Source organism: Falco naumanni, chromosome 4, assembly GCF_017639655.2.
Source record: "Falco naumanni isolate bFalNau1 chromosome 4, bFalNau1.pat, whole genome shotgun sequence".
Taxonomy (NCBI): Eukaryota; Metazoa; Chordata; class Aves; order Falconiformes; family Falconidae; genus Falco; species Falco naumanni.
Genome location: NC_054057.1, coordinates 20,792,384 through 20,819,149, shown reverse-complemented (window position 1 = coordinate 20,819,149; position 26,766 = coordinate 20,792,384). Strand labels below are relative to the sequence as shown.

Sequence of the window (26,766 nt, the reverse complement as noted above, 5' to 3'; positions counted from 1 at the left end):
TGTATGTGAAACTTTGGCTCATGTCGCTGCTTAATGTTTATTAGCATTTATGCTTTCCAAAGGGGAAAGGAGAGTCTATAAGCTGATTTTTAAAGGTGCCTTAGGATGAGCCCACCAACCCGCTGGGCAGGTTGTGGGAGAGCCATGCTACAGTCCCGGGCAGCAAAAGGCAGATGGTGCTTGGGTCCAGCATCTTGGCCTTGCCTGACTTCTGGACGTTGTGCTTGGCACCAGCAAGAGCTCAGACATTGTTAAACGAAAAAGAAGAATAAAAAAAAGGTGTGTATGTGGTATTTTTTTAACTGCCCTACAGTTTTGAGCCTTGCTCAAGTTTTTCCCTATAAGCAGGAGGTCTAGGAGCTTAGCTGGATGTGTCACTCTGTATCTTATTAGGAAAGTGAGCAGCAATGTATGTGCTTGGACATAAGGTCCATGGATAGATTACTCTTTGATTTTACCATCTCTCTTAGGTATAGCCTAAGGAATACCTGCTTGCTGTCTTGTGAAGCTGTCTCTTAATTCATTAGCAGAGCATCACCTTTCAGCAAAAGGGTTTTTTGCAGTCTCCTATGAAATTTCTAGGAGTTTTCTTACTCCTCCTTTCTGTGCGTCTATGTTCAAATATGCCTGTACTGTTCAAAAGAAGATTAAGTGTCTATTTGTGTTTTAAGGTATAAATTTGATATCTGGATATTTTTATAGCTTGGGTCCTTAATTATACCACTCCAAGAGAAACACTTCAAGGATAAAGATTAATTGCTTTTAATGTTACTCCATATTTGTTATGCTGCAGATAATGCTTGTTTTAAGTAAGTGGAAACAGGTGTGTAACAATTGATTAAATTAAATTAAACAAGCAAGTAGGGAATGAAATGCACATGGCTATTTTCAAGGAGAGATATTGTAAACACTAATTAAGCAGCTGGAAATCAATAACTACACAAAACCATTCCCTCTTCCCAATTTTATGAGATGGAAGAAGCCCTGATGTTTTCAATCATGACATTGTTATTTATACCTTGCTGAGGTATAAGTAAGTGATGCCTATAACTGGGCCAGCCATGGCATGGATGCAGCCAGCTGAATTTTCTTATCTGGGCCTTTCTGAATCCTGTAGAGGCCCAAGAAGCATGATGTAGCACCATTTTCACACTGCCCATTTATTCCCAAAAGAAAGAGTGACTTGTCTAAAGTGACTCAGTTTCAGAACTAATTAGCAAGAATAACCCTCCATTCCCCTTCTGGCTAAAATTAAGTCCTTTTATATAAAATAAGGGATGGCTAGTACTTTTCCAGTGCTGAATTACCATCCAAGACTACTTAATTTTTGTGTGTACATGAATAAAAAAAGACTTGGAAAAGGGAGAATTGGATTTGCAAAATTCTCTAAAGGTCTCAGTATAAATTTTTGCTTTTAGAGAGTCCCCATTAGCATTGACCTTCTTAGTCCATAGATGTGCTCCCTGCAGAAGCACAGATGGACTCTTGGCTTTTGTAATGAAAATCAGTTTGATGGCTTTTTCTACTACTGCTAGCAGAAGTCAACACTGCTAAGCTAGAGCAAGAAGCTACTTTCCAGTCTGTTTTGTCCAACCCTATGCACAGCTATTTACAAAGGTCCTAGCAGCTACCCATTTGCCACCCCACAAGATGGAACAAAAGGCTTATGTTGGATGCACAGAGGATCCACAGCAGAGAACTTGCCTTATGAGATTCGCAGGTCTCCCCATGCTGATTAAGGCAGGGTTTTCCCTGTGCCAGCTGGAGCAATGCCTGTGCTGGTTGAGGAGGGGGAACAGGTCTTGCTGCTCGGAAACTGGTGGCCAGTTTAGCATTGGTGTACACAAAGCCTGGCTCTTAGGTTCTATGGTAGATCATTAAAAATAATAATTAAAAAAAAAAGTGTGGAGAGGAGAGAGATGCATCCTTCTCTTTTTGTCCCTGGGGCCCCCAGGAAAGGTGAGTGAAACAGGTTCAACCTCCATCCCATGCACACCGTCTCCATCTAATCCTGAACAAACCAAGTTTGGGTGGATTTTACAGACAGGAGTGTGGTGTGTCTGGATGGATGGAGGTATTCCACGTGACATAGATAATTAGAAATTAATTGGAACACCGACAGCACTATGCCCACCCTTCCTTCCCTGCATCTTCCCACCACCATCACCTCCTCTCTCTGCTGCTCTAACAGGGAAGCCATAAAAATACTGCTCCTGAGGAGGGTGCCTTGAAGGGGGAGCAGGGAAGAAGTGGAGGCTCTTCTCTCTCCTGGCTTTACAGGTACGCATCTGCAGCTTTTATATTGGGTTGTAAGTGCATCCAGAGGGTGAAGTGGAAGGCTGGATTTACTGTCACCAGAACACCTTCAGCAGGGACCCATACTGCTGCTTTCACAAGATCTCTGGTCCTCTTTTCACATGCATAGAAGCATTTGTGACAGTGACTGTAGAAAGTGGGCGCCCTACTATTACCCTTCCACAAGATCCTCATGGAGGTTTGCTTGCAGCTGGAAGCTCACGGTGTTTGGTTCAAACATGCGTCATTCCTTTGGCAGATGACAATTCATATAATGAAAAGAGAGTTCAGTTCAACTTGTTTTCAAAACTCACTTGTTGGAAGATCTGTCTGCCTTTTCTGTCATGTATTATGTTAATAATTTCCTGGCCCTGCTGAACAAAAAGAAGCCCTCTGTGGTCTCACTGGACCATTAGAAAAGAGAGGCAGCTCTCGCCTGCCTCTGCAAAATTTCCTGATATTAGCAATTATTGTTCTGATGTTTCATTACTGATAAGTAGGAAACCTACCAAAGAATGGGCATGTAATTAAGCTACAGGCAAAGAGGCGCTTGACTGGTTGGACACCGCTTGAACCCAAGCAGTCTTTATTCATCTAACTGAAATAGATGCTGCCCACCGCATACCAGCTTCGCCGACATCCTCTCTGTGACATCACCCGGGCGCTGTTCCCCTCACTTAACCCAGATGATGGCATTTCACTATGATATGGCTTCAGAGAAGGCATTTCCCCAGTACTGTGTGGGCTGAAACAGCAGTGCTGAATGTGAATATGTGATTACCCTTGAGGCAAGAGAAGCTGCCCAGTTCATTCTGGTGATGTCAAAACTCTACAGGCCCAACAGAAATTGTCTTGCATTAGCTAATTAATTTAGCACATTTTCTGTGTATCATGGCAATGCTCCTTATTCTAATGGCTGCCTCATTAGAAACATCTTTCTGGTAAGGTACAAAATTTGCCTTTCTGAGACAACAGAGAGTTTCATCTCCCGAGGTCCAGACTCCATTGAAGTCACTCTTTTGGGAGAGTTTCCAGTTCTTAATGTTGTGTTGGGAAATTAACTTTGTGCCATCTTGGCCCCATTAAACCAGCGGGAGTTTTGCCTTGGACTGCAGTAGAATTTGGATGTTGTGCACTCTATAATAATTGAACTGGAAATTATAGGATCACAATCTTCCTTCTGCCCTATTAATGAGCTTAACAACTTGCTAGCAGCAAGCTTCTGCAGATAAGGAATCTGTGCAAGTATTTACACAAATCCCACATGAAGCAAAGTTTATATGTCTCCAATGAAGGAAATGTAATGTGCCCATGCTGGGCTCGGTGTTCAGCAGCCTGCTGCCAAACCTTCAGCTGGGCTCAGCTCTATTGACGTTATAGGAAGAATGGATAAAATGCTAATGACTAATACACCTTTTTGGTATTAGAATTGCAAACTTGGAAGTGCAGGCACTGAAATTAAGGGGAATTTTAGACTTGGGTTCAATGGAAGCAGAGCTGCTTCTACAAATTCCAACCAGTGGAGGGGTGGTATTGTTTCTTTTCTGCCTTTGAAATATTTTGTGCGACTTTCTTTGTACCATCACCTATAATGGAAGACATCATCCCAGACAGAGGACACCATCCTGCTCTGAATATCAGGCAGTAATCTGTTTAGCAATAGCAACCAAGCAAAGATCATTAGCACGCTTCCTTCCTCCTTCCCTTCATTTTGTTGTATGGGCTGCATCAGTAATCTGAAATTTGAGGGATGTTGGATGAAGACAAGGGCAAAAGCCGTGCACGACTGCTGCCACTGGTGCAGCACCACTGCTATCCTCTGGGCAACCTGAGATTTCTCAGGTTCATGGGATGCAACATCCCCTTATTTCCCCTCTGCCCTTTAGCACAGATACAATCCTCAGGAGGCAGGGCTACAAACCAGGCAGCTATCGGTGGGCTGCAAAAAATCCTTGTACGCTGCAGGAGGCTGGAGTGCTCCAACTCTGACACCTTCTCTCAACAACACAATATAGAAATGCTTTGTAGGGATCTTTAGAGCAAGCTGTTAAGGACAGCGGTGTTCAAATAAGCTGCTCATAAGTGGACTGGGAGGTGTTTTGATTTGCTTCACTGGTCAACAAAATATAGGGCTCTTTAACACCTTTATTGTAGCTCCTTAATTGTGCAAGTAGAAATATTTTCTCAAAATCCCTAGAATTACAAATTACAATAACCACAACATGTATATATATTCTCTGTGTGTGTGTATATATAAAACCACAAACCCAACTGTTTTCTTCAAAATCATATCCGGATAAGAAAACGACAGTCCTGAGCCTGCCATCATCACATGCCAACCATAAGGGCTCTGACTGGGCCAGCTGCGTGACCAGGTAAGGATTTACATTAGACATCAGTCGATGGTGACACCCAGAATGAAGTAGTAAAGATGTGGCATGTAGAAGACTGCTTCCTTGAACTCCCATCCTCTGCCTTCTCTACCCAGCTTCAATTACTCTGTTACAGTTCTTTGTCTACTGATTTTTTCAGGACTTTAAGTACTGAAAATTAGGTTTATTTTCCTTTGTACAGTCAAAAGAAAAAAAAGCAACAAAACAACAACAAACCCTCAGGATATGGAAAGATATGTTCTTCCCTTTTCCTACAGAAAGGAGGTGCTGAGAAATGCTGGAGATGCAGCTCATGGTTTGCCACTGACCGAAGAATGCTGGACAAGTCAGCACCTCTGCCCAGGTCCCCCTCCAAGATCTGAGCCAGCCACAAACTGGAAGTTCCTGGTAAAGAGTCCATGGTTTGCTATAACATGAAGAACAAAGGGTGAGTAGGATGTTTCAAGATATTTGCAGAAAACTGGAAATTCCCAGGGAAGTTGAGAGGAGGCAGTATTCACCCTCCCTGAATTTCTTTGAAAACCAAACCCTCCCATGCAGATGGCCCTGCTCTTTTCTTCTGGGTTTCATGACCTGGGTTGAAAGCCTTTTGGTCAGATTTCAATCAAGCCTGGTTTATTCCGCTTTTAATACAGCGTGTACTGGATAACACATGCCAAAATATCCTCTGTCGGGAATGTTCACGGACACGTCCGAGATGTCTACATCTCTTTGCCATCCTGCTGCTAGGCACAGACAGGCACAGCCCGAGTTTGCTAATAAGTCTCTGTCCCTAGTCTGAGAGATAAGCGTGTGTTGCAGGCACTGGTGTTTCTCACACCTATGCATTCTGTTTCCAGCCAGAGAAGTTGTTTTCTTCCCAGGTTTGCAGCCTAGTAAAACAAAGCAGACAGCGTGGAGGGCGTTAGAAAGGAGAGCAAAGACAGCGGTGTGTTAGAAGCTGTTCAATATTTTAAGCTATAAGCACAGGAGGGTTGTGATGATAGTTGAAGATATAATGCTCAGGTGCGTAGTTGCAAATGCTGTAATCTTGTCGAGTCCGTGGTGGTTTAGTAGAAAGACCCTGTGTGTTAAATGCTTGGGAAGACACAAGTTTGGCACCTAATTCACTAAGGCAAGGAGTTAGAGGGTAGGGTGAGGAGTGGCAGTGGGGCTGCAGGAAAAAGGAGCAACATGACAGTGACAGATCTAATGTACCTTGAAAGGGAAGGAAAGAGACTTCTCTCAGAGGTGAAGGGCAGCTTTCACCCCAGCCTGGCTCCCACCTTGCTCCGTGCTGCATAACGGTGATGCATTTAAGGAGAAGCACAAGTTACACAGGCCAGAGGTCATCTGCTACTGCTTTGTCCCACGTCTCCCTGGAATATAGTTTTCCACTACCATCTGCCATTTGCTGGATTTTTACATCTGTCTTTCCCTAAAAGTAACCCCTGCAAAGCCCCCTGATGTGAAGATTGACAAAAAACGTGGACCGGAGTCTTTAGGAGCACCAAACTTGAAAACTTTTCTCCCTCATTTTTTTGTCCCTCATTTAAAGCCACATCTTTTTCTTTCCTTGCTTTCTTCTGGCTTACTCCTCCTGAAGTAAGCAGGAAGACTTGGTTATAGACTAAATACAACAGAAAATGTTAAATTATCTATGTAAATGTAAAAGCACAGGGTAATCTACAATCATTTTCATGTCAACTTAGTGTGATACTCTTTTCCCTTGGCTTTGCACAAAGAGTCTTGTCATGATGCTGTGACTCTTGCTACAGAAACTCCCCTTGCCACTCTAATGTGGTTATTTTCTTCCAACCTTTTAGGACTCCTTCATAATCCCCCTAACCTTTGCAGGGGCAGCAGGAAGGACGTTTGCATGAGAGCCATCTGTCAGGGTAGATACAAACCCCAGACTCCTCTGGGCCTTAGAGACTGCTCCAGCCTCGAAGGCTACACTCAGCAGTACAGAAAATACAGATTGTTTCCCTCTTGGACCCAGGACAAGTGTGCTGCCTTTCAGGATGTGGCAATGATTTTCCTGAAGTAAGCCTTCTGTTTAAAAAAACGTGAGTTATCTCTATGTTTGAGTCTGTGATAAATGCAGCTTATGCCCTTATATGCATACTCTTTTAGATATAAAGGCAAATGTAATGTTTGTAACAATTCGCCTGAGAAGCTGGCGCATTGAGTGCAGGTTTCAATCTATTGCACTTTTAACCTCTACAATGTAAAGGGAAACCACATTAACCAGCAAGTGTTGACTGTACATCAAGCAGCCTGTTCGATACAAAAACACAACACTGCACATTGATCTACTGATCAAACTGCTCTGGCTGCAAAGTAACTTATTTAATCAATCACAGTCTGTTTTATACCTATGACAACATTTATAAGGTGACCAAATGAATATGTATGTGTATGTATTTGTGTATCTATCTGGTTCCTATTAGATCGTCTCCTCCTTTCCCATCTGTCAAAGCTCCATTGCCTGTCTTCTAAAGCACTAGCCTGGAAAGTTTTAGACATGTGCTTATCTTTAATTACATGAGTAGTTCCCCAAGTGCTGAAGGGAATACTTGCATACGAGGGAAGGGGGTTAAAGTGCAGATTTATTACAGACTCAGACTATTTTCCAGGCTGTGTTTGTGAAATAACTGAACAGGAAGGATTATAGAGCTGGCAGGAGTCCCAACCCTCTTACAAGCAGGACAACAACTGTAAACATTTAAAAGATCAGATTTGGGAGTAAATCCTCCATCACACTGGTAATGCAACAGCCCCTCTGGAAAGGCTGGGATCAATATTCCACTGCAGTAAAACGGTTCCGTGACGTCGGGCAGTACCTGACGCATGTAAGAGGTAACTAGGGTTGGATGTGTGATCTTGGTGAGCGTGACAGGCCACTTTCCTTGTGAGTAAAGCTATCCTGTAATATTCCCAAAGCATCCTTGAGATCTGGTGGGTAGAACAGGAAATTATTTTCTCATCCTCAGGGAATTTTTCCAGTGCTATAAATGACTCAATTTTTCAATCAGGACAATTGAAATATTAAAGGGCAATCTTGAGCTGAGTTTTGAAACACGTTTCTGATTTGAGCATTTTGTTTCATAAGCCTGTTCTTTAGTGGTCTTATTCTGACTTTTCTGAGTTCATAGGAGAATATGAAATTACTTATGTTTCTAAGTAAAAGGCATTTCAGTGTAAAAATAGAGGGCTCAGTTAAAAGTCACTGCAAAGGAGAGGTCTTGACAATGTTGAAAGTAAAATGAAAGTTATATGGAAACGGGCAGCTCATAAAAACTGATCTTTTATTGGCATTTTGGGGGTTGTGTGGTTTGGAGGAGTTTTGGGTTTGGTTTTTTTTTTTTATTTTATTTTATTTTTTCTTTTCTTTTAGAAACCTTAATCTTGCCAACAAAATTCTTAGTGTACTTTACTTAGGCCCCTGTGCTCCATTTTTTCCAGAGCAATGTAAGCATGTATTTTTAAAGACGGGTCTCCAAGACACTGAAACACACACAACTGATACTCTGCAAGGTAAGGACTGTGCTTATCTCTCCCAGACATCAATGGGGAAAGCTCCCAGCTCTTCCAGGTGGTGCCTTTAGAGCATTTAACAAGCTTGGCACTTTGCAGAACCACACCTGAAGCACACAGGATCCAAGGGTGCTGCACAGTTTGCAGGGCTGGCAATTAACACTTCACCCCTTTAGGCCTTCTGTACAATGTATTATTTACAAAGGAAACCTTGACTAATTTAAAGTGTGCAGTGCACGCTGGTGCTGTTGAATTGCAGTGGCTGAGTGGGGAAAAAGACGACCAGTAACCGCAACTGTGAGCAGTCAGAGGTTTTAAAGGTGTTTTAAAGGTGTTTTAATACACAGACAAGCATTTTTGCTGCAAATGAATGTTAAGAGAGGGGCAGTTCACTGTCCTACTGCTGAGTGTTTCCCCCAGAGCTTTTCCAGCATCAGGCATGTTTGTATGTTTTTCCCTCAGTTGAAATAACAGCTCCATCCGAAGGCATGGGCTAAACTGGGAGAGACCAATCCCTGCTGGCAAACAGCTGGCAGCCACAGAAGACTCCTTGCCCAGCCCTGTGAATGCCACGCTTGTGTAACTAGCTGTGGCCAGATACATACACAAACGCTGCAGTCATCACTGAACCTCAGCACCAGAGATGGTGTCCATCAGTTTTAGTGCTTATGGTGCTGCTCCTAGACACGTGCCCTGCCTCCTTGCTCCACTTTTATCCTCAGCACTCCCCTGGGTCCCAGACAGCATCAGCCTCGCTCCCTCCCCTTGCCATTTTCTTTGCGCCTCTTGACACGGCGGCTGCAGCTCGCCTTTTGGTTTTCCGCGCCAAAGATTTTGCATCCTCCCCTGCTTCTCTGGAAGCAGTAGCTTTTGCAGCTCTTGGTCATCTGGCAGGAAAGATGCCTTCGCCTTGAGGCGCTGCCGGTCTTCCCCACCCTGTTCCCTTTCCTTCGGCCTCAGCAACCGGTGGAAGAGGAAGGAAAGAGGCCTGCGGCGGGGCAGGGGAGCGGTGATGCTGTGATGCTGTTCCCCAGCCCCCCGGAGGACGCCTGAGAGCGGCGTTGCCATAGTGACGGCTCCCGCCGCTCCCTAGATAAGGCGGGCGGGAGCATCCGCCGCAGCCCCAGCGCAGCCCGGTCCCACTCCGGCCAGTCCCGCCGCCTCGCACCGCTTCGTAAGTACTTCATCCACCCGCCTGGGTGGCTCCTTGCTTTGCTCCTTTCTTTGCGTTTTTCTCTTTTCCTCCCCCTTTCCTTTCGCAGCCACTACCAGCAAGGCACATCGCCTGTGTCACCCGCAGGAAAGCCGGGGTCCTCAGTCTGTGGGGAGTGGGCTGGGGATGGTCCCACGCAGGGGAAAGTTGGGGTGTGACCGTGCTGAGGCTGGAATGCATGGCTGGGGGTCGTGGGCTGGAGCTTGCTTTAGAGACAACTGCTTCAACTAACTTTAACCACTGCGACAATTCACAAGCAGATCATACAAGCCAGCAGAGTGGGAACTGGTATCAGGACTTCTTATCCCACTGCAAAGGGTCGGCACTTGCAAAGGTTAGTTTGTACCTCAAGGAAATAATTAAGACTTCGTATTTTTTATTACTTCCAAAGACAAAACATTTGTGACCAGAACCTCTGCAGCTGTATCTTTCATTTTTTCCCATCAGTCAAAGTTTGACTGTTGGCTTCTTTTTTTTTTTTTTTTTTTTCCCCACAAGTTTATAGGAGACAGTCAGTCCACAGCCCAGCTGGGGTGTTGAACTAGCCCCCACAAACACACTGTCTGTGACAGGAAACTGCTCCCAGACAGTTCTGTGGCGTTTCTGTCTACATCCACACAGTTATTAGTAGCAAAAGTTTTAGTGGAGGGAAGCACCTGGATAAGACTTTAAAATACCTAAGTGTTTCCTAAAGTATACTCTAGAAAAACAAAAATCAGGCTAATCTGATAAGAACGCTTGGAGTGAGCAGCCTAGTGCCCAAATAACTGAAGAAGAAACTGTGCAGTAGCATGAAACTGTCTTCTGTGCTCGGGAAGATGTCACCCTGATATAGTAAAACTTGTAATAAAAAGTTTGAAATGCAAAGCAGGAACACCCAGACCTACTTTTAGGGCACCTATTTCCTACTCTGACTGCAGGAGACAGGTTGCCTTGCTTATTGACAAGATTTGTCCAGAAAGCAGTTGTAACAGGGCTAGGATAGGGCTGGTGTATGGATGAAGGTGGGTATTTGCTGGTAAAGGCACCAAGGCTGCCTGCTGAGTGCAGGTGGAAGGACCCAAATGCAGCCAGGTGTGGTACCGTGCCCCTGGGCTGTTTCAGATGAGCTCTGTATTGGGTAGGTGGGTGCAAGATGATTATATTCAGATTGTAGTATCTTATTTCTTCTTTACATAGCTGTAAATGACAGTGCAAATAAGTGGCCTGCTCACGCTATAGGTGCCTGCAGAGGACACGTGGCAGGAGGAAGTACAGGTCTGTCTTTGCCTCCCACATAGGCTTAGGGAGCAGAGCAGGCAAGGATGCTGGGAGCCTGCCGGTCCCTCCTTGCTCAGGTGTTTGCTGCAACCAGCCAGAATGGGACAAAGCAATTAAAAATAATGTAATAATCAAAACCTACCAGGAGCCCATAAGTGTGGGTGCAGTGGGAGGAGACACACCAGCCTTAAAGGGCAAACACTGATGCCTGAGCAGCTCTTTGGGCAGGGCAGTGAAGCGCTGCCTTCAGTGCAGGTTGGACTGTAGCTGTTGTGGTCCATCCTCCACCTCCTGTCAGCATGGGGCAGCACACTGTAAGTTATAACCAGTCATTCCCATTCCCAAATGTTGAGTGCATCAGCAGAAGCAAGGCCCTGCCTACAGGAATGTGGACAAACATGTGTGCATGCTGTCCCACCCCAGGGCCTCAGCTGCCTCCATTTCTGCTCTTGAACTCTCCTCCTCTTGGCTCATGGTAAAACCATGTTCTTATGGAGTGCTCTGGGTCCGGCAGAAAATAGGTATGTAGTGTTATACACGCTTCTGTAGCACCATTATTAGCAACCTACCAAAATAAATACTTAAATGCAGATTGCCTGGTGCCACCCAACAAGGATGCTCTCAAGAGTACTTTATTTATGTAACAACTTTGTCAACATGCCAATGGTTTCTTTAGTGAGTACGCCTGTCCTGCAAACTAGCGCATGTTTTTCCATGCAGCTCAGAAATTTGTTTCTCCATCTTATAGGTAAATAAGATCACCTACTGATGACTCATCTGAGAACTGCATTGTCCCTTGAGACTGGGTACAACTATCCATAGGTACCTGATCTCCATGTAGCTGCAGAGATCCTAGGAGATAAAATCCTAGGAGAGGCAAGAAATGGAGATTTAACTTTCTCCTACCCAAAGCTGTTTCTGTGCCTAGCTCAGGATCAAATGGAAAACACCCAGGTCTTTAGTTTTGTTCTCAAAGCTTTAGTTTTGTATCTTACAAGGTAGGTTTTTCTCATGAGATTTCATTTTAAGTTGGCTTAAATGTCACATGTTCAGATTGTTTCAAAAGATCTACATCATTTTGGAGGAAATATGTGAGAGTAGCTTTGCTGAGTATTCCCTGTGCTCCAGCCTGATTACTTGTGACATATATACGTTAAACCAACTGCACGTTAAAATAGTAAACCAAATTTGGTTTATTTGTCCAACTCTTAGGCAAAATATTTTTACCTAATTGAAGTCTGGAACTGGTTGCACTGGACTTTTTGATGGAGACCCACAATTTAAGCAAAGAAAGGAATCCTATTATTTGCATGTGTTTGAAAACTGTTAGTGAGTGGTAGGAGCTGTACATCTCCTTTCTTTGGATAGCTTTGTTTGGGCACCTTAGTCAAGCAAATACAACAACTGAGAATTTGGAGGGGAGGGATAAAATAGCGACTTTAAGCTACCTAGAAATCCAAAGCTGCTAACTAGAAAGTGAAAAGTTCAGATATTTGTCATCTGAATTACCATCTCTTACAAGTGTGTATGCCCAAAGGAGTCCTGCTGTTACATGAAGTGACTCAGCATGAAAGCTCATCCACATGAGGCTAAAGTAGCTTTTACACATACCTGCACTTTTCATCTGCCTCATCATTCCTTGCTCTTCTCTGTCAGCAGAGCCAATCCTATCGAATGTTTTTACCAGAAGCAAATGCAAAACTATGTAGGTAAAGCCAGAATTTGTCTCACCTTTCAGGGAAGCATTTAAGGTATCTCTATCAGCTCTGCTTTTCCCAGAAGAACCTCGAGGCGATTCCTTTAGGCACCTCTCTCTGCAGCAGGGTGGTACAGCCTAGCTGCATTGTACCAAAGTCTCAGGCTAAATGAGTATTGAATCCCAACTCATATGGAAAAATCTATATGCATTTCAGGAAGTGTCTCCTGCTAAGCGTGATTTAGAGCTCCACTGCAACCATTACAGTTGCACAAAGGGTCAACATGGATCATTATGTCAAAAAATATAATAGGGCACATGAAAAAAACCCACCTTAGTCCATCACATAAATAGCAAGCATCAACTAACCAAGGTGACTGATGGCAGCAGAGTGCAAACCATGCCAGCACAAAGGCTGCTAGGAAAAAAAAAAAGTTGCACTTGACACACAAAAATCCAACAAGGCACTTCCATTTGTAAAGGCATATTAATGGCTTCATACAGTTGCCATAGCAGTCTTCCTTCTCCCCATGTGAAATGTTACCGGGGAATCTGTTTCTTTAGGGTCAGGAATTGATTTTGGTGGTTTGGGAAAGCACCATTACAATGCTCACATACATCACCTCTCTGAAAGAGAGCTCTGTATGTAATGCACAGCCACAGGGTGTAACAGCACTCACTGGTTCGCACATCGTATGCAATATATATACACCCAAGATACCAAAACTCCTGGTACATTTTGCTAATCTTTCTCTTTTTATTCTTTTGTCACATAGACTGTCACAACGTGCAGCATGGAAACACTTTTGTAAGCAAGGTGATTTCCCTGGCTGCAGGAAAAAAAAAAAGGGGGAGGTTGTCAAAAGTTAGGCTGTAAAGCTGAACTTTAAAGCACTGAAGATGTCAAGAGCTTGGCATCTGTGACTATGAAAATCTGAAGATGTATCCAAGAGATTTATTTTAGAATATTATTTTTCAAACTATTAAGAAAAAATAATTAAGGATGTCTTTCATCATCTGCATATACCAATCCTACATTAAGTCTCTTTGCAAAGTTTAATTTTTATTAGTTGAAATAATGAAACAACTTAATGTATCAAACTGAAGTTAATCATATTTTACAATGCATTTCTGGTCACTATAATTTACTACTGATTTTACTATCTATCCTCAGCTTTTTTGCCTCAAGACCTATTCAGAAAAAGTCCAGAAAGTTTTCATTAAAATTGGATACAGTTTCAGACACTATGAACAGAATAGCCTTCAGAAAAGAACATTTTCCCTACAATCATAATATTTAGCCAGCACACCCTTATCAAATCCAATAAAATCAAATGGCATTGAGGAAGAAAACCACTCCCCCTCAAATCACAAAATGCAGTGTGAGCCTTCATATGGCCAGATAATAAGTTTTTGTTTTAAATAAAGCTACGACTACTTTAAGCCATAGCTATTGCTTATTTATACACTGGATAAACAGAGCAACCATACCATGCTACGGTGCATTCAAAGATTTCTTTATGCAGGGTCCTCTGAAACGGAAGGTTATTTTTTCTGTAAATGCAAATGAAGTCTCCAGGCAGCAAAATCCTTCAGTGCAGACGTGAAGCTGGACTGGAACAGTCCTACAGTGACCAGCCAGAGACCGAGCCCCTTATGCAAACCTGATTCAGTAAGATATTGAAGAATTTGTAGAATTTTACAATTTTTTTGTGAATTTGGTATACAGACGGGTATGGGAGTTAATCCCATATGTACGCTATGAGTCAATTCCTGACCTTTATCACTGTCAGCCAGTGTTGCCCCACTCACTTTGAAGTCAGTGGAGTTTAGGACATGTTTTTCCATCCCCTGAAGAATTAGCTCAGTGCACAATTATGGGTGTGACCTTTCATGTTTTGTTTGGCAAATATTTATGTGACTGGATTTTGCTTGAGAATTAGTTGTTCCTTATAAAGGTACAAGTTTAGTCATAGGAATGAGGTTAATCCCCCTACTATTCTGTTTCTTGTTGACAACCACTACAGAGAAATAATAAGGTAGTTTCTTTACCTCCAACAAGATAAAACCAAACTCCCAGAGTACAGTCTCCTATTTTCCCATCCTCCTTTTTACTTTTTTTTCCCACCAACTGCCTGTTCTTTCACCTTTCTTTTTTATCTTTCCTTCTCCATCTTCCCTTCCTTCCTTCATTTTCCAATTCTTTCTTTCTTCTACCATTCAAGTTGTCTCCTGGTTTTTTTTTCCTCTTCCTTGCCTTCCTCCTCTCTACAAGGAAGTCACAGTCTGCTCTTATTCCCTGAGAACGGAGATTGTGAGTAGAGAAACTACCCAAGCTTTTGCTGGCTGAGGGGGGATACCCAGATCGCCCAGACTGCACCGTCACATTGAGGGTTTTGTCCTTTAATATTGCTGTGCCATTCTGACAGGTTTCTACTAAGCAACCATAGAAATAAATGCTCAGCAGTGAAAAAATGGTCTAATTTCCTTCTCCCTGTAATGGCATCTGGGGTGGCCCCAGGGTGAGCGAGTCCAGGAGCAAATCACAGCTTGGGGGATGCTGGGTGAGCTCAGGGAGGAGGCTGGGCTCCAGAACCCCCTGCAGTTGTGAATAAAAGGGGTAAAACAGCCAAAAACAGCAGTCCAGAGAGACAGAGACTTGAATAGCTTTGTGAAATGGATTCCCATGTTCTTACCAAGGTGATGAATAAGTCTACTTCATGCTGGCTTTGGGGTCTGTGGACACTGGCCATCTTCAAGGGCAGCACTCACACCTGAGTCTTCAGGAGTATCTAAGATCTCTTAGAGGAGCTGAACTTTTAAGACAACAGAATTAATAATTACTTAGATTGTATGATAAATACCAAATAAAATCCTTAGTTTACAGTTGAGAAAAAAAATGGAGAAGAAAACCAGAACATCCCCTTTCTAGCATTTACTTTGTGTATGAGACACGTTGGCTCCACAGAAGAATACTGACTGTGTCTCCCACACTAGTGTGGGCTGCTTACAGCACGGTAGGTGGAAGAACGGGCTATTGCATGGGTAACTAAAGCAGCAAATAAATGCATCTCTTAGCATGCATGAGCAAAACAGGCCAGCAGACTGCATGACAGAGAGCAGCTGGAAGGCAAGAACTTCTCCTGATCTGGCTAGCAAGTGGATACATAACACCACTACGTCTGCTTTTTGCCATGCGGCTGTTTCCACCCCCCCACATCTTTTTTTTTTTTTTTTTTTTGTGTAGTAGCTTCAAAGAGGGAGAAAAGCCTGTTTCAATGATGTCAACAGAATGTGTTCAGCCACTTGATATCCCAGAAGACAGACTGGACAAGCGAGATTCACACTGTAACCATTTAGGTAAGTGTTATTAGATGATGTCATTGCAGTAATGAGAGAGGTGTTGTCTTCACAGCATTAGGTCCTGTCCAGTGTCCGTTTTTCCCCTCTGGCAACACAACTGAGCCCTCATGAAACGTGATAGATTACACCTTCTGCTGATACTTCTGATGCCAGATGGAAAGGCAAAGAGCATTTTTCCTGCATATAAATATCAGCAGAAGCTCTAGAGTGAAGTTAACGAGCAGAAAGGAAAGAGAGTCATTGTTCTTTTCCGTAGTACAGAAAGTAAGGGAGTTTCTTCATTTATACTACAGTAAACTGAGAGCTAGGATATAGAGGAGCCTTCCCTGAACATGTTTTCCATATGCAATTTCAGTAAAACATTTCAAACACCCTCTTTGCCCCCACTGGGGCAGGTTTCTAAATACTTCTCCTTCATTGTCAATCTGTTTCCACTCTTGAACTATTTCATACATAACTTTTGCACTGAGAGTACCAGAGGCATCTTTGCTCCGCCACACTCCTAAATATCAGACTTCATATTGATAGATGTGCTTTTTGCATATTCATGGCCTTCGCCTCTGCTTTAAATGCTATTACTTCACTCTCGCCTTACAAAATTGTCATGAAGATTTAGCAACCCAGAAAAAAAAAAAAAAACACCTCTATTTGCTTGTTGTTACCCTTGTGATGACAATGAAATACAAATGCAATTTCACTTGCTTGTCAAAAGAAATGTCTCACCGCAGGCGAGCGCAATTTTATAAACTTTGTTTATCTGGCCTGCAAGGAAGATTCCTGCAAGGAATGCTAGTTCTGCCTCTGCCACATGGCAGTTCTAGCCACAGGCACCACTTTTACAACTGCTGGTAATACCAAACATAGTTGTTCCATAGAATTACTTATTTAAACAAGTACAGAACAAGTCCCATTCTACATCTGGGAAACTGAGGCAGCAGGAGGTTAAATGAGCCCATTAGAACCATGCAGGAAGCCTGTGAGGGCCAGAAAAAGATGCCACATCTTACAAGGACGTCACCCGGAGGTCACCTTTCCCTTGCCTACCTGCAGGCTTGCAGGCACACAGCTGCTTCAAATAGCGTGTGAGAGCCTGGGATGAAGTCCCATTGCACCCAAGTCTGCAGTCAGGGGTTGGGTAGGGGTGAGGGGGACCCAGCTGAAGCCAGACAAGCAGCTTTTAAGAAATCAAAGCATTGGTTTGCATGATGACGCTAATGACAGGCTATCTACAATATATTCAGCTTGCATAAGCACCCAGAAATGCAGAGCCTTGCAGAAAACCATGCTGACCGTCTGAGTCAAGGCTTGTTTGAAGGGAAACCCAAAAATCCAGTGTAATGTTATGTAAATCAAAAGCGAATACCAGGCTCTGGAAATCCAGCCAGCTGCTGAAAGGCACAATGCCCTGGCTCAGTTTACCAATAACTCAGGCCAACCCGACACACGTAAATCCTTCCTTCACAAAAGCGCCCTTGTACTTCTTGAAGACACAGCCCACACAGCTGGCGCTGGATGAAACGGGTGGCCATCGGACCGCTGCACACGATGGTGCAGCCTTCCCTCTGCCACGTACCGCACAGCTGCCCGCAGCGCTCTCCCTCGGCTTTATGTCTACCACCTACAACGCAAAGGACCACCTAAAGCATTTGACTCCCACACAGCATGGCACAGAGGCCTCTTGTGCCGACTTCCTATTTCAGAGATGTTTCTCTACAGGCATTTTAATTTACTTGGAGGAAAGCATATTATTAAAGCTTTTCTTTTCACCATCTGGTTTATTATTTCCTTTCAGTTTTAATTTCTATTCATCTTTCATCCCCCCTGCAGAAGATCTTTCAGAGCAGTTGATTAAGAGCTGTGACCTCAAAAAGAAACCAAGGAAAGGTAAAACCATCCCAGCTTCTCAGAACACTGAACAGGAGCAAAAAAAGCCAAGGAGAAAAGATACACCAGCTTTGCATACCCCACCACCTCTAACAGGTGAGCACTACAGCTCTTGACTTCAAAATCCCAGTTCAGCTGAGGGAACTGCATCTGGGCTCAGGTCCAGGGACCCCTCATTCACTTACATCCCCTGGGATGTGGGCAAGAATGTAGCCCCACGCTGTGTGCGCCTGGGAAGGCAGGCGCACGCAGAGGGTGATTTTCTCCAAGGAATTCCTTGTTAGATGAAGGGTTTTCTTACAGGGTCTGGAAATACCAAGGTGAGCCGATGTGTACTCTGGGATGCTGCCTTGGAGCTCATAGTATTGTTGCCTTTATGTGATAAATGATGTGCATTTATGTATGGCTGCTGAGCCATGTCCCGATTCGATCTGGCCCAAAATCAAAAAGGATCCAGTTCAGCCCCTGCACTTTCTTGTGAAACCCAGTGGTCAGGAGGAGGCTGAACAGGGATAAAGCTAGGAGGGCACCAGAGAAGCCCATAAGCTGGCTGCAGGTTGTTCCTCCTGGAAACCTCGGGGCTCTTGTGCTTATGGGGACTCTGGCAAAGGGCAGGTGTTTCAGGAAGCCAGAAACCACCAGAGCAGCAAAGTGGCTCCTTGGTAGGATGCTTCCTGCTGCTGTGCAGCTACAGACCTCTGAAGCTGCAAGGTCAAATGCCACCAACCTGGTAGGAGGAAGAAGGGAAGAATGAGCAGGAGACTGCCACTGAAACCTGACAATCTTCCAAGATCAGAAGTGGGAATCAATGTTTGTTGCTTCTCTCTGTTAACAAGCCCTCCTTGTTGTACTCTCCAGGGAGAGAGATGATTCTTGTACCAGCTGCATAGAGTTCTTCTTCCCATGCTGCACATACACAGAGGAGTTAGCCAGTAACTACTTGCATGGTCCCCTGCGTATCTGCAACAATTTGTCAAGTCAAAACCAAGCAGCTGGGATTTTCCAGTATTTGTAATCCAGATATTGAACTTGACTCTGTTCAGCTTTCATATGTATCTTCCCCTCAGCAATTCTCTCTTAGGCAAGTGGCTCAGAGGCTGGAGAGCTGCATCTTGTGCCTGCAGTAGCCATATCATAAAGAAAACATTATTTCACTAGTTAAAACAGGCCATTTCTGTGTGGTCACATTGCTCCCAAGCAGAGGCTTGAGCATCCATATGATTAAGCTGCTTTGATAAGATGCCTAAGCTTCTGCAGTTCATTGATTGCACTCATCTTTACCATGATTTCTGACGGGCTGTTTAGTGCATTAAGTACAACCAGAAACCAGCTGGCCTGATAGCATCACTGTCTATAGCCTATGGGATATAATCAGCTTGGAGGAAACCTATACCGTTGCAAAACCTGAAGAGTAGGTACACCATGCAGAACAGATCATGCGTTCATGCAGCCTTACTTCAGAGTAGTCATTGGGAAAGTTGCAAGATGCAAACTTCTTAAATGTGAACAAGGCTTAAGTGACATGTCCCTTTTTTCTTGCCTGCAGGCATACTTTCAGACTTTTCTGATAATCTGTTGAAAAGGTACGGTATCACAGAGAAGCCACAGAGAGAGAGAGTGAGTCCAGGCTCTCAGAACACTGAACTGGAGCAGAAAAAGCCCAGAAGAAAAGATACGCCTGCAATACACATCCCACCCTTGATAATGGGTAAGAAACGTACTTGGGTAAAGGTGCTCCAAAAAAGCAGCAGAAAGTGGCTAATATTGGAGGTATGCTGGGAAGGAGCTGGAAGGAGGTTGCTCTGCCTGCTGTACTGAACCTATTTGGTCAAAGTATATAACAGCCGTAGCTCATGGAAAGTCTTTTCCATACCCCCCTGCTCACACTCTGGGGATAGAAGAGAGGGGGAGTAAGAGAAGACATTACATCACTTGATTATCTCTTGCAAACTTAATTCTGCTTTTGTGAAAGGCCAACTACTCTCCTGCTTTTCAAACATGAGCACATGCAAAATTTTAGGTCACCAGCACTAACACGGCTTACACTGCCTCAAACATCCCAGAGCAAAGCTGTCCTGATTAAACTCCCCTTAACTCCACAGTCTCTGACATGCATTGAGCAAACAAAGCTGTGATGAACTTCTCGTTAACAGCACTTGAAAGACAGTTCTGTGCTTCTGCCATAATACACAGTGCAGCAGCTAATTTGCTTGGTGACCATATGGAGCCAGCTAGCCAAGCTTGGGTTCCAAGACCCTTTACTTGTTGTGTTTCCCACATTCCTCTGTCACAGAACAGCCTCAATTCATCAGTATTTCTGAAGGTCTTTGAAGGCACAAAGCACTGTTTAAATGGTAGTTACTAGTGCTAGGTAGGGATGCAGGAACTAGTGCAAGTTTCTGTGCTGTGCTCTAGCCCCCTCCAGATCACAGGATGGAGCAACAAATGAATGAACAAAAAGCAAACAAACCCCAGATCCAAAACTGGAGCCAAAACTGGAAAACACTGTTCCCTTAGGAATCTCTCGTATGAGCGAGTTCTGCTGTGGGCTGGCACCAATGAGCAGTGAGACACACTAAGTGAAGAGGTCCTGAGGCAGATACTGAGCTTAGTCCCTCAGGGCCAATGTATATCAAGCACCTGACTTTCAGGTACACTTTGAATGGAATTTCCTGTACATCTAATAATTATAAGGTGTGCAAATGGCTTCATCAATCCAAATGGGCACCTGCATTTGTAGACATCTTTCTTTGTGAATCTGAGCCTTCATAACTGACTTTTATATAAAAGTGTGCAAGATTTTTTTTTTTCATTTAATCAGCGTGAGACTCCCAAAAGCAGAGAGGAGTATGGCTAAGTTTGCAGAAGCGTGGTGAATAGTTCCTTGCATATTGATCTGCCTAAGGAAAATACATTTTTTATTTGCTCATTGAAGTCAAGCATTGCAATGGCTTGCAGCATCAGAGCTGCTGTGAGTCACTGGAAACCTTGTCCAATTATTTGCAAGGGGAAATTAAATCTGTCATACAGCTTCTGAGCCAACTGCAAATGTTCCACTTCAAAATACTTAGCATAGAGCATTGATAATGATCTGCTGGAGGAAATTACCCAGCCAATTACCTGGAATTCCACATGACAAATAAATCTAGGGGGTGGGGGGAATAATCAGGTTTTTAGGGATTGATACAGAAGCAGAGGCAAAATTTATCAAGCCATTTGTAATAAATATTAGTCCTGTGTATCATACTTAAACCCTACCCTTCTAGTGGACCTTGAAGGAGAGATGAGATTATTTTGGTCAGTTAAATAACACTCCCTAGAAAATCTGCCTTTAGCTGTTTGTAGCACCTTTGAACATGCAGTATGTTCTTTGCACTTCAGGGTATATGCAGAGAATGAGAACCTGAAAGCGAAGCACATTTTATAGAAATCAAAGACAAAATGTGTGACAGCGAAGCTGAGAGGCTTGACTCTTGTTTGGTTTGAATGCAATTGCTAGCTAAGAGGATGCAGCAAGGGTGGATTATTTCCTTGACCTGTCTCAGCAACACTCTGGTTGGATTAGCATGAAGTCACTTACTACTTCAGGTATCTACCCTAGCTTTAACTGCCTCAAGTAGGCACTTGAGAAATAAGAGCCACAGTAAGGTTCTTCTGCCTCCCATGAGGACTTCCTCTTTAACTTTTAATAATTTTCAATGCAAGAAGACGATAATACAAGTTATATGGTAACAGAAACATGTTATAATCCCTAAAATATTTGGTAATCAAAAAATTCAAAAGGAAAGAGGAAAGGAAAGGGGAAAAAATGCAATGACCTTCAAAAGGGTGGCAAAATTCAAACCATGTGCATTTGCTGTTGGGAAAATGATATAAATTAATGTAATTTTCAGTTGTTTTCAATTATCCCTCCAACGCCACTTTCTTGCCTACTGGTGAAGCCACCTTCCAGCACACAGCATGGATTCAAAGCAGCCTGCTAGACTCTGCCTCTCCGGCAGACAGCTTTTCCAGATCCTGTATTGTAGGTCTGTTTTCGAGTGACTGACGGCCAGTGGCAGACTTGTGCCAGCGTCAGGGGCAAAGCAGCCTAGGTGTTTGCATGCCTGAATTCCATCCCCTCCCTACTCTAAGGATGCATATTTTCTTTTCAAGAAACATACCGATTTACAGCATTCTGCTGGTTGTGATTAGCCAGCGGTGGCTCCGTGACTTGCTATGAAAAAGTGACTCGTTGTGTCTGATGGTTGGTCCAATATTTACTACTTGTTTACTTTCAGGGTTAACCCATCAGGTAGCAGACAGAGCACAAACAAACTCAGCTCTTGCAGAACTGCGGTGCAAAATAGAACCTGAATTATAGACTAGGAGACCTGAGAAGCCCCATCAGGGCTATGTACACTGAATAAATATAAGCAGGCCTTTCTGCCTCTGTCTCCCTTTTACCAGTGGTGCTGCAGTCAGCAGCACACAGTGTCACATGTATCCCTTGTGACCTGCTAATAAGGATTGTTCCCATTTCTAACATTTCCCCTTCAGATCCTTCCCAAAAGCCACTTCCAGATGCCAATTCAAAAAAACTACACTTAATTGTTTGTAGTAACAAGATTAATTACTAGATTATCTTTTTAAGCAGCTGTCCACACAAATAGCTTTGTTGTAAACATAGCTAAAACATGGCAACTGTATTATCTCACTCACTTTCGCCCAGCTGGTTATAAGCACTCTAGGACAGTCCCTCTCCTTCTTGTGTAGCCAGAGATATTTTCTATCACAAATAAAAGCAAGTCAAAGAGACCACACAAAGTGATGCAAATCAACATATCTACTGTATGGCATGTGATCCAAGTGAGAACTAGAAAGTGTTACCCCTTGCAAACACCCAATAGAAATAGGAAATGTGGGTGCAGAAAAAGGGCTGATACAATAGCATCTGAACATTACTGTCTGGAGGAATCCATGGTCTAACCGTTGCCTGCAGGAGGCTAAGCTTAAATATCTAAGTCTGGGCATCCCAAACCTCTGTACTCTGCTCTGGGATGCTCTATTGCTATCTGCACTTAGTAATACATGCAATTAACTGAAGTATTTCTGAGAGGTCTTCAGACTTGTAGGTTTGAGCAAGAATGGAAATAAATACACATGGAAATAAGGGATTGCAGTTTCTGAAATATGGCTGCTTAGGGTTTCTTAATCAGATCAGAGATAACTAGTAAAACCATGGTTTCAAACTCATTCCCTCTCATGCCCTAGAAAACCAGTTAAGGTAGGTCCTTCAGGATAACACCACCACACCCCTGAAAATCTGAGTGACGCAGCAGAAGCAGAGCAGCTTCATCTCACCTTTTGCCATTTTCCTGTGCAAGTGATGTGACTGGAGCACTCCAATACTCTTCCAGGACACCTACAGGAGTTGCCTGCAGGCAATCAGGTGGAACCAGTGACATCTTGCTGGTTTACTGATTTATAAACCAGGAGGAGTGGCTTAGATCTAGGTGGCACCTGGCAAATGGTTGATTTAAGCTGGCAACCTCTGTCAACACCTGAGCTTCCTAACAGAAGCTCTATTGCCTCTGTGATCCTAGTTTCTAGCTGAAAATTGTAAGTAGTTGCAAGTTCTGTTGGGAGAACATGACTATGTTGTATTTCTACTCTGCTTTCTTTAGTCACATCTCTTGGCAAGTATTAACAGAGATCTGCTGGATGAGCTGCATTTCATAATACACACAGCTGGGAAAACAGAGCCAGGGAGGACAAGTAATTTACATCAGTACACAGAGAGAGATGGACTTACAAATGGTCCCCAAGCCCAACATCCTGCTCACTCCTTCAAACCCAAAATTTCCAAACTGCATTTAGTAAAGCACACTTTCTCTACAAGTGATCAGAGGCATTGTATCAAAGAAAAACATTTCTCTCCCACACTCAGAGAAACCACTCTAGCTTTAACATCACATTTGGATCCCCTCTCCACTATTTTGCATTGAAAGGCTGATTTTAAAGGTGTGTAGCTGTCCTTGAAGTTGCTGGTAGTCCATGGTCTGGAAGGTTAACCTGTAGTTCTAGGCTATGTCCTCCTCTGAGCTTTGAATCCTGAACTGAACTGAAAACCTTTGGAGTTCATCAGCCACCAAAACGGTTCATTGATAACGATGTATTGTAGTCTTGTTAATTGTGGTAAGCACCTAGCACACTGCTGATGTGGGTCCTGCTGAGAGCTGGGGACCTCTGCTTTGGCTGCTACCTTCCAGCTGCCTCTATAGCATCTGCTCTAAAAGAGCTAGTTTAGGTGCTATAACCAGACCATCAGAATTACATAAACATACGTTTCCTTCATCATGTTGTAATTTAAAGAAGAGAGTGGACATGATCACAAAGCACACAGCTTTATTTAGCTCACATTCCTGATCTCTTATTCCTGAGTTTACGCTCAAAACAGGTTAGCTCTCATCAAATGATCCATTGTAGCTTCACATTTCAAGCATATTTTAGTTATGTTTTCCTCATTCCTCAATGGCTCCATGAAGAAAAATAACAAAAAAAACCCAAAACCAAACCACCAACCAAAAAACCACTCCCCCTTAAAAAAACCACAACCCAAATCCCAAACACAGCAGGGGATAAAAAAAAATGTCTGTATTTGCCTAAGCTGTCTATATGAATAGAAGTCTGAACAGGGAACATTTACATCCATCTCCATAAAACAGCATAATTCTTCACAGTTAACAATGGTGGTTAATCATTTGCTGCTTGAACAAATGAAGTCCTTTGTGTTTCAAAATAATATTCATTCATGTTTTCCAGTTTATCTCATGGTCCCGCTGAAACCAGCTAGTTCACAAGAACTGCATATAAATGAAGCAAGAGCTAACTTAAATGAAGGGCAGTATAGGTTAATATTTTCATTAATTCATCACCTCTTGAAAAGACTCCAAAGTTGAAGAAATTCTTCCTGTGTGGCATTGCTCTATTTTCAGACCTTGTCAGGACTGAAAGCCTTCTCTGTGAGAGGGCTTTCGATGTAGAAGGAAGCAAAACAGGTTGGGTTTTGACAGAACAACTCAGCTGGTTAGCACAGACTGAGAGCAAACAGTAGGAGACTGAATTAGGGAGCAACTTTGTTGGTCTTGACACAATGGTAACCCTCATCCTGTTTTTAGACTATGTCAGCCTCCACACCAAGGAATGTGGGCATAAAATATCTCTTACAGATCACATGCTTTTTACGTGCAACAGGCAAAACCAACATGATCTGTTAAAATAGGGATCAAGAACATTTTCTACCTAATGCATTGTTCTCTCGTCACTCTATTAATTTCATTTCTAATTAACAGAGCAGTTAAAGTAACTGATACCTTGGTATCACATAGACTCAAGATCCGTAAGGGGTGGATTTAGTGGTTTAAGTATAAAAGAAAGAAAGAGAAAAAGACACAGAAGAGCAGGGAGACAGATATTTGTGGAAGGTATGATCCACAACCTGAGTGTTTTCACACTAGCATTCATTTGGTTACTTTTGCAGTTTATTGATACTTTATAACTTCAGTGGGGACAGCACTTAGCATGTGGGTATTCTAACATTCGTCCCTTTTGGCATCTGCATTTGCAAAATCTACGTAATAATACTATATACATACAGAAAACATACACATGTTCACATAAACTGACTCAGTCACATAGATTAATCACAGTATTTATTTCATCATGCAAACTCTTTCTCTTTTTTAGCTTCCCAAATGCTTGTAGCAAACAGGTTCCCATATGAAACTTCAGTATCCCTTTTCCCAGGTAGCAGAAAAAGACTGGATTTAAGATTCCCTGATAATTTTAGATAAAATTGCAGTGATCCAGTTATAGTTCACTAAGTATCAGGAGACTGGTGTGCCAAAAATAAATGAGTAACTCCCATGATGTTGAAAAACTACGTTAGAATGAAGAAATTAGAGAGGAATGAAAAATTCTTATTATCCTGAAATTTTCTAAAGAAGTAATATTTAAAATCAACTCCTTTTTTCCGTCTCTTTTTTTTTTTTTTTTTTTTTTTTTATTATTTGTGTGTCCTTCTGTTTTTAAGGCACTAAGCTGCTTACAGAAGAAAAACAAACAGTGATTATGGAAGATGAAGAAAAGGATGGAGCCACAATCCCCAGTTAAGATTACTGTGATATTTCTAATAATGCAGTGCAAATAATTCTGGGTCATTCGAAGTGGCAGCACATATAAAAAAGAAGTCTTTTCATTTTTATAAATAATAATTTTCTCAAGCATGCACTTGAATTTAAATTACCTTCAAGTGCTCATCTGCATCTCATGAAATCCCAGCAAGCATCCTAGGAGATGATGACAGAAATTTCACTTACATGTGGGGTTGGAAGAATTTTCTTGGTTTACTAAAAGCAGCTTCCCAGGATTTTTGTCAATGAGGAATCCACCTCAGATCAGATCTAGCTTTGTGCAGCACGGTGATAAGGGTTAACATAAAAGACACCACCAATCCAGTGTACCTGGCACTAGATGCCAGAGAGGTTGGTAGCACAGAGCAGTAGAAGTTCAACTAATGATTCAAATTATATTTTTCTTCTGACATTTCACTTCATTTGTCCAGCATTCCTCTGCTGGAATAACTCTGACTGCAGTGAAAATCCCCACGTGCAGAACTGATGGGATAGATGGAGAGGGTGGGAGGGTAGGAATCGACCTTAGAGTCCCTGAAACACAGAGTAAACACTTCTGCCTGTATCTGCTCATGACTTGTGTTTGTGAGGAGGAAAGGGTAGATTTACCATAGAATGAAAACTTACAGCTAAGGGCTGTCAGCATTGACACATCAAACAGGACGGAGGGCAGAGCTCTCAGAAGAGAAACTACGGGAAGTGCAACGCCTGCCTGTGACACCAGTGTAGGCTATTGACTGGTTTTTTTTAATCTTTCAAAGTTTTTGTTCCTGGGCTGGTGAAAGATAAACTAGTTGGATAGTTATCCTTTTACTCCACATTTTTTCTTTTTTTAAACTGAGCCCTAGGTTGTCAGTTAGGAGGGGCTGTAAAAATTAAAAATCACAGTGGGAAAGTAAAAATTGACTAAAAGGAATAGTGCTACTCAACGGCATACGCATACCGCAAGGTGGAAGAGCACCACACTTC

The 26,766-nt window shown here is 42.9% G+C and overlaps 1 protein-coding gene and 1 long non-coding RNA gene across 2 annotated transcripts; one reads left to right on the top strand and one right to left on the bottom strand.

Annotated features, from left to right (window-relative positions):
• Positions 1 to 416: 416 nt before the first annotated feature.
• Positions 417 to 26,072, bottom strand: LOC121086479. The gene is made up of 3 exons (XR_005827383.1): positions 25,984 to 26,072; positions 15,073 to 15,192; positions 417 to 5,560 (listed from the first exon to the last, which is right to left on the bottom strand). It is a non-coding gene; the product is annotated as an uncharacterized LOC121086479 (long non-coding RNA).
• Positions 9,300 to 25,873, top strand: PPP1R17 (protein phosphatase 1 regulatory subunit 17). The gene is made up of 5 exons (XM_040590299.1): positions 9,300 to 9,381; positions 15,624 to 15,736; positions 17,567 to 17,719; positions 19,170 to 19,331; positions 25,698 to 25,873. Exons 2-5 carry the CDS (start codon positions 15,655 to 15,657, stop codon positions 25,775 to 25,777), a joined length of 477 nt encoding a protein of 158 aa, XP_040446233.1. The 5' UTR covers positions 9,300 to 9,381; positions 15,624 to 15,654; the 3' UTR covers positions 25,778 to 25,873.
• Positions 26,073 to 26,766: the final 694 nt, after the last annotated feature.

Coding starts and splice junctions, on each gene's coding strand:
- PPP1R17 (XM_040590299.1), top strand. CDS start 15,655: ATGATGTCAACAGAATGTGTTCAGCCACTTGATATCCCAGAAGACAGA. Junction 15,737..17,566: donor TTCACACTGTAACCATTTAG/GTAAGTGTTATT, acceptor TCCCCCCTGCAG/AAGATCTTTCAGAGCAGTTG. Junction 19,332..25,697: donor CATCCCACCCTTGATAATGG/GTAAGAAACGTA, acceptor TCTGTTTTTAAG/GCACTAAGCTGCTTACAGAA.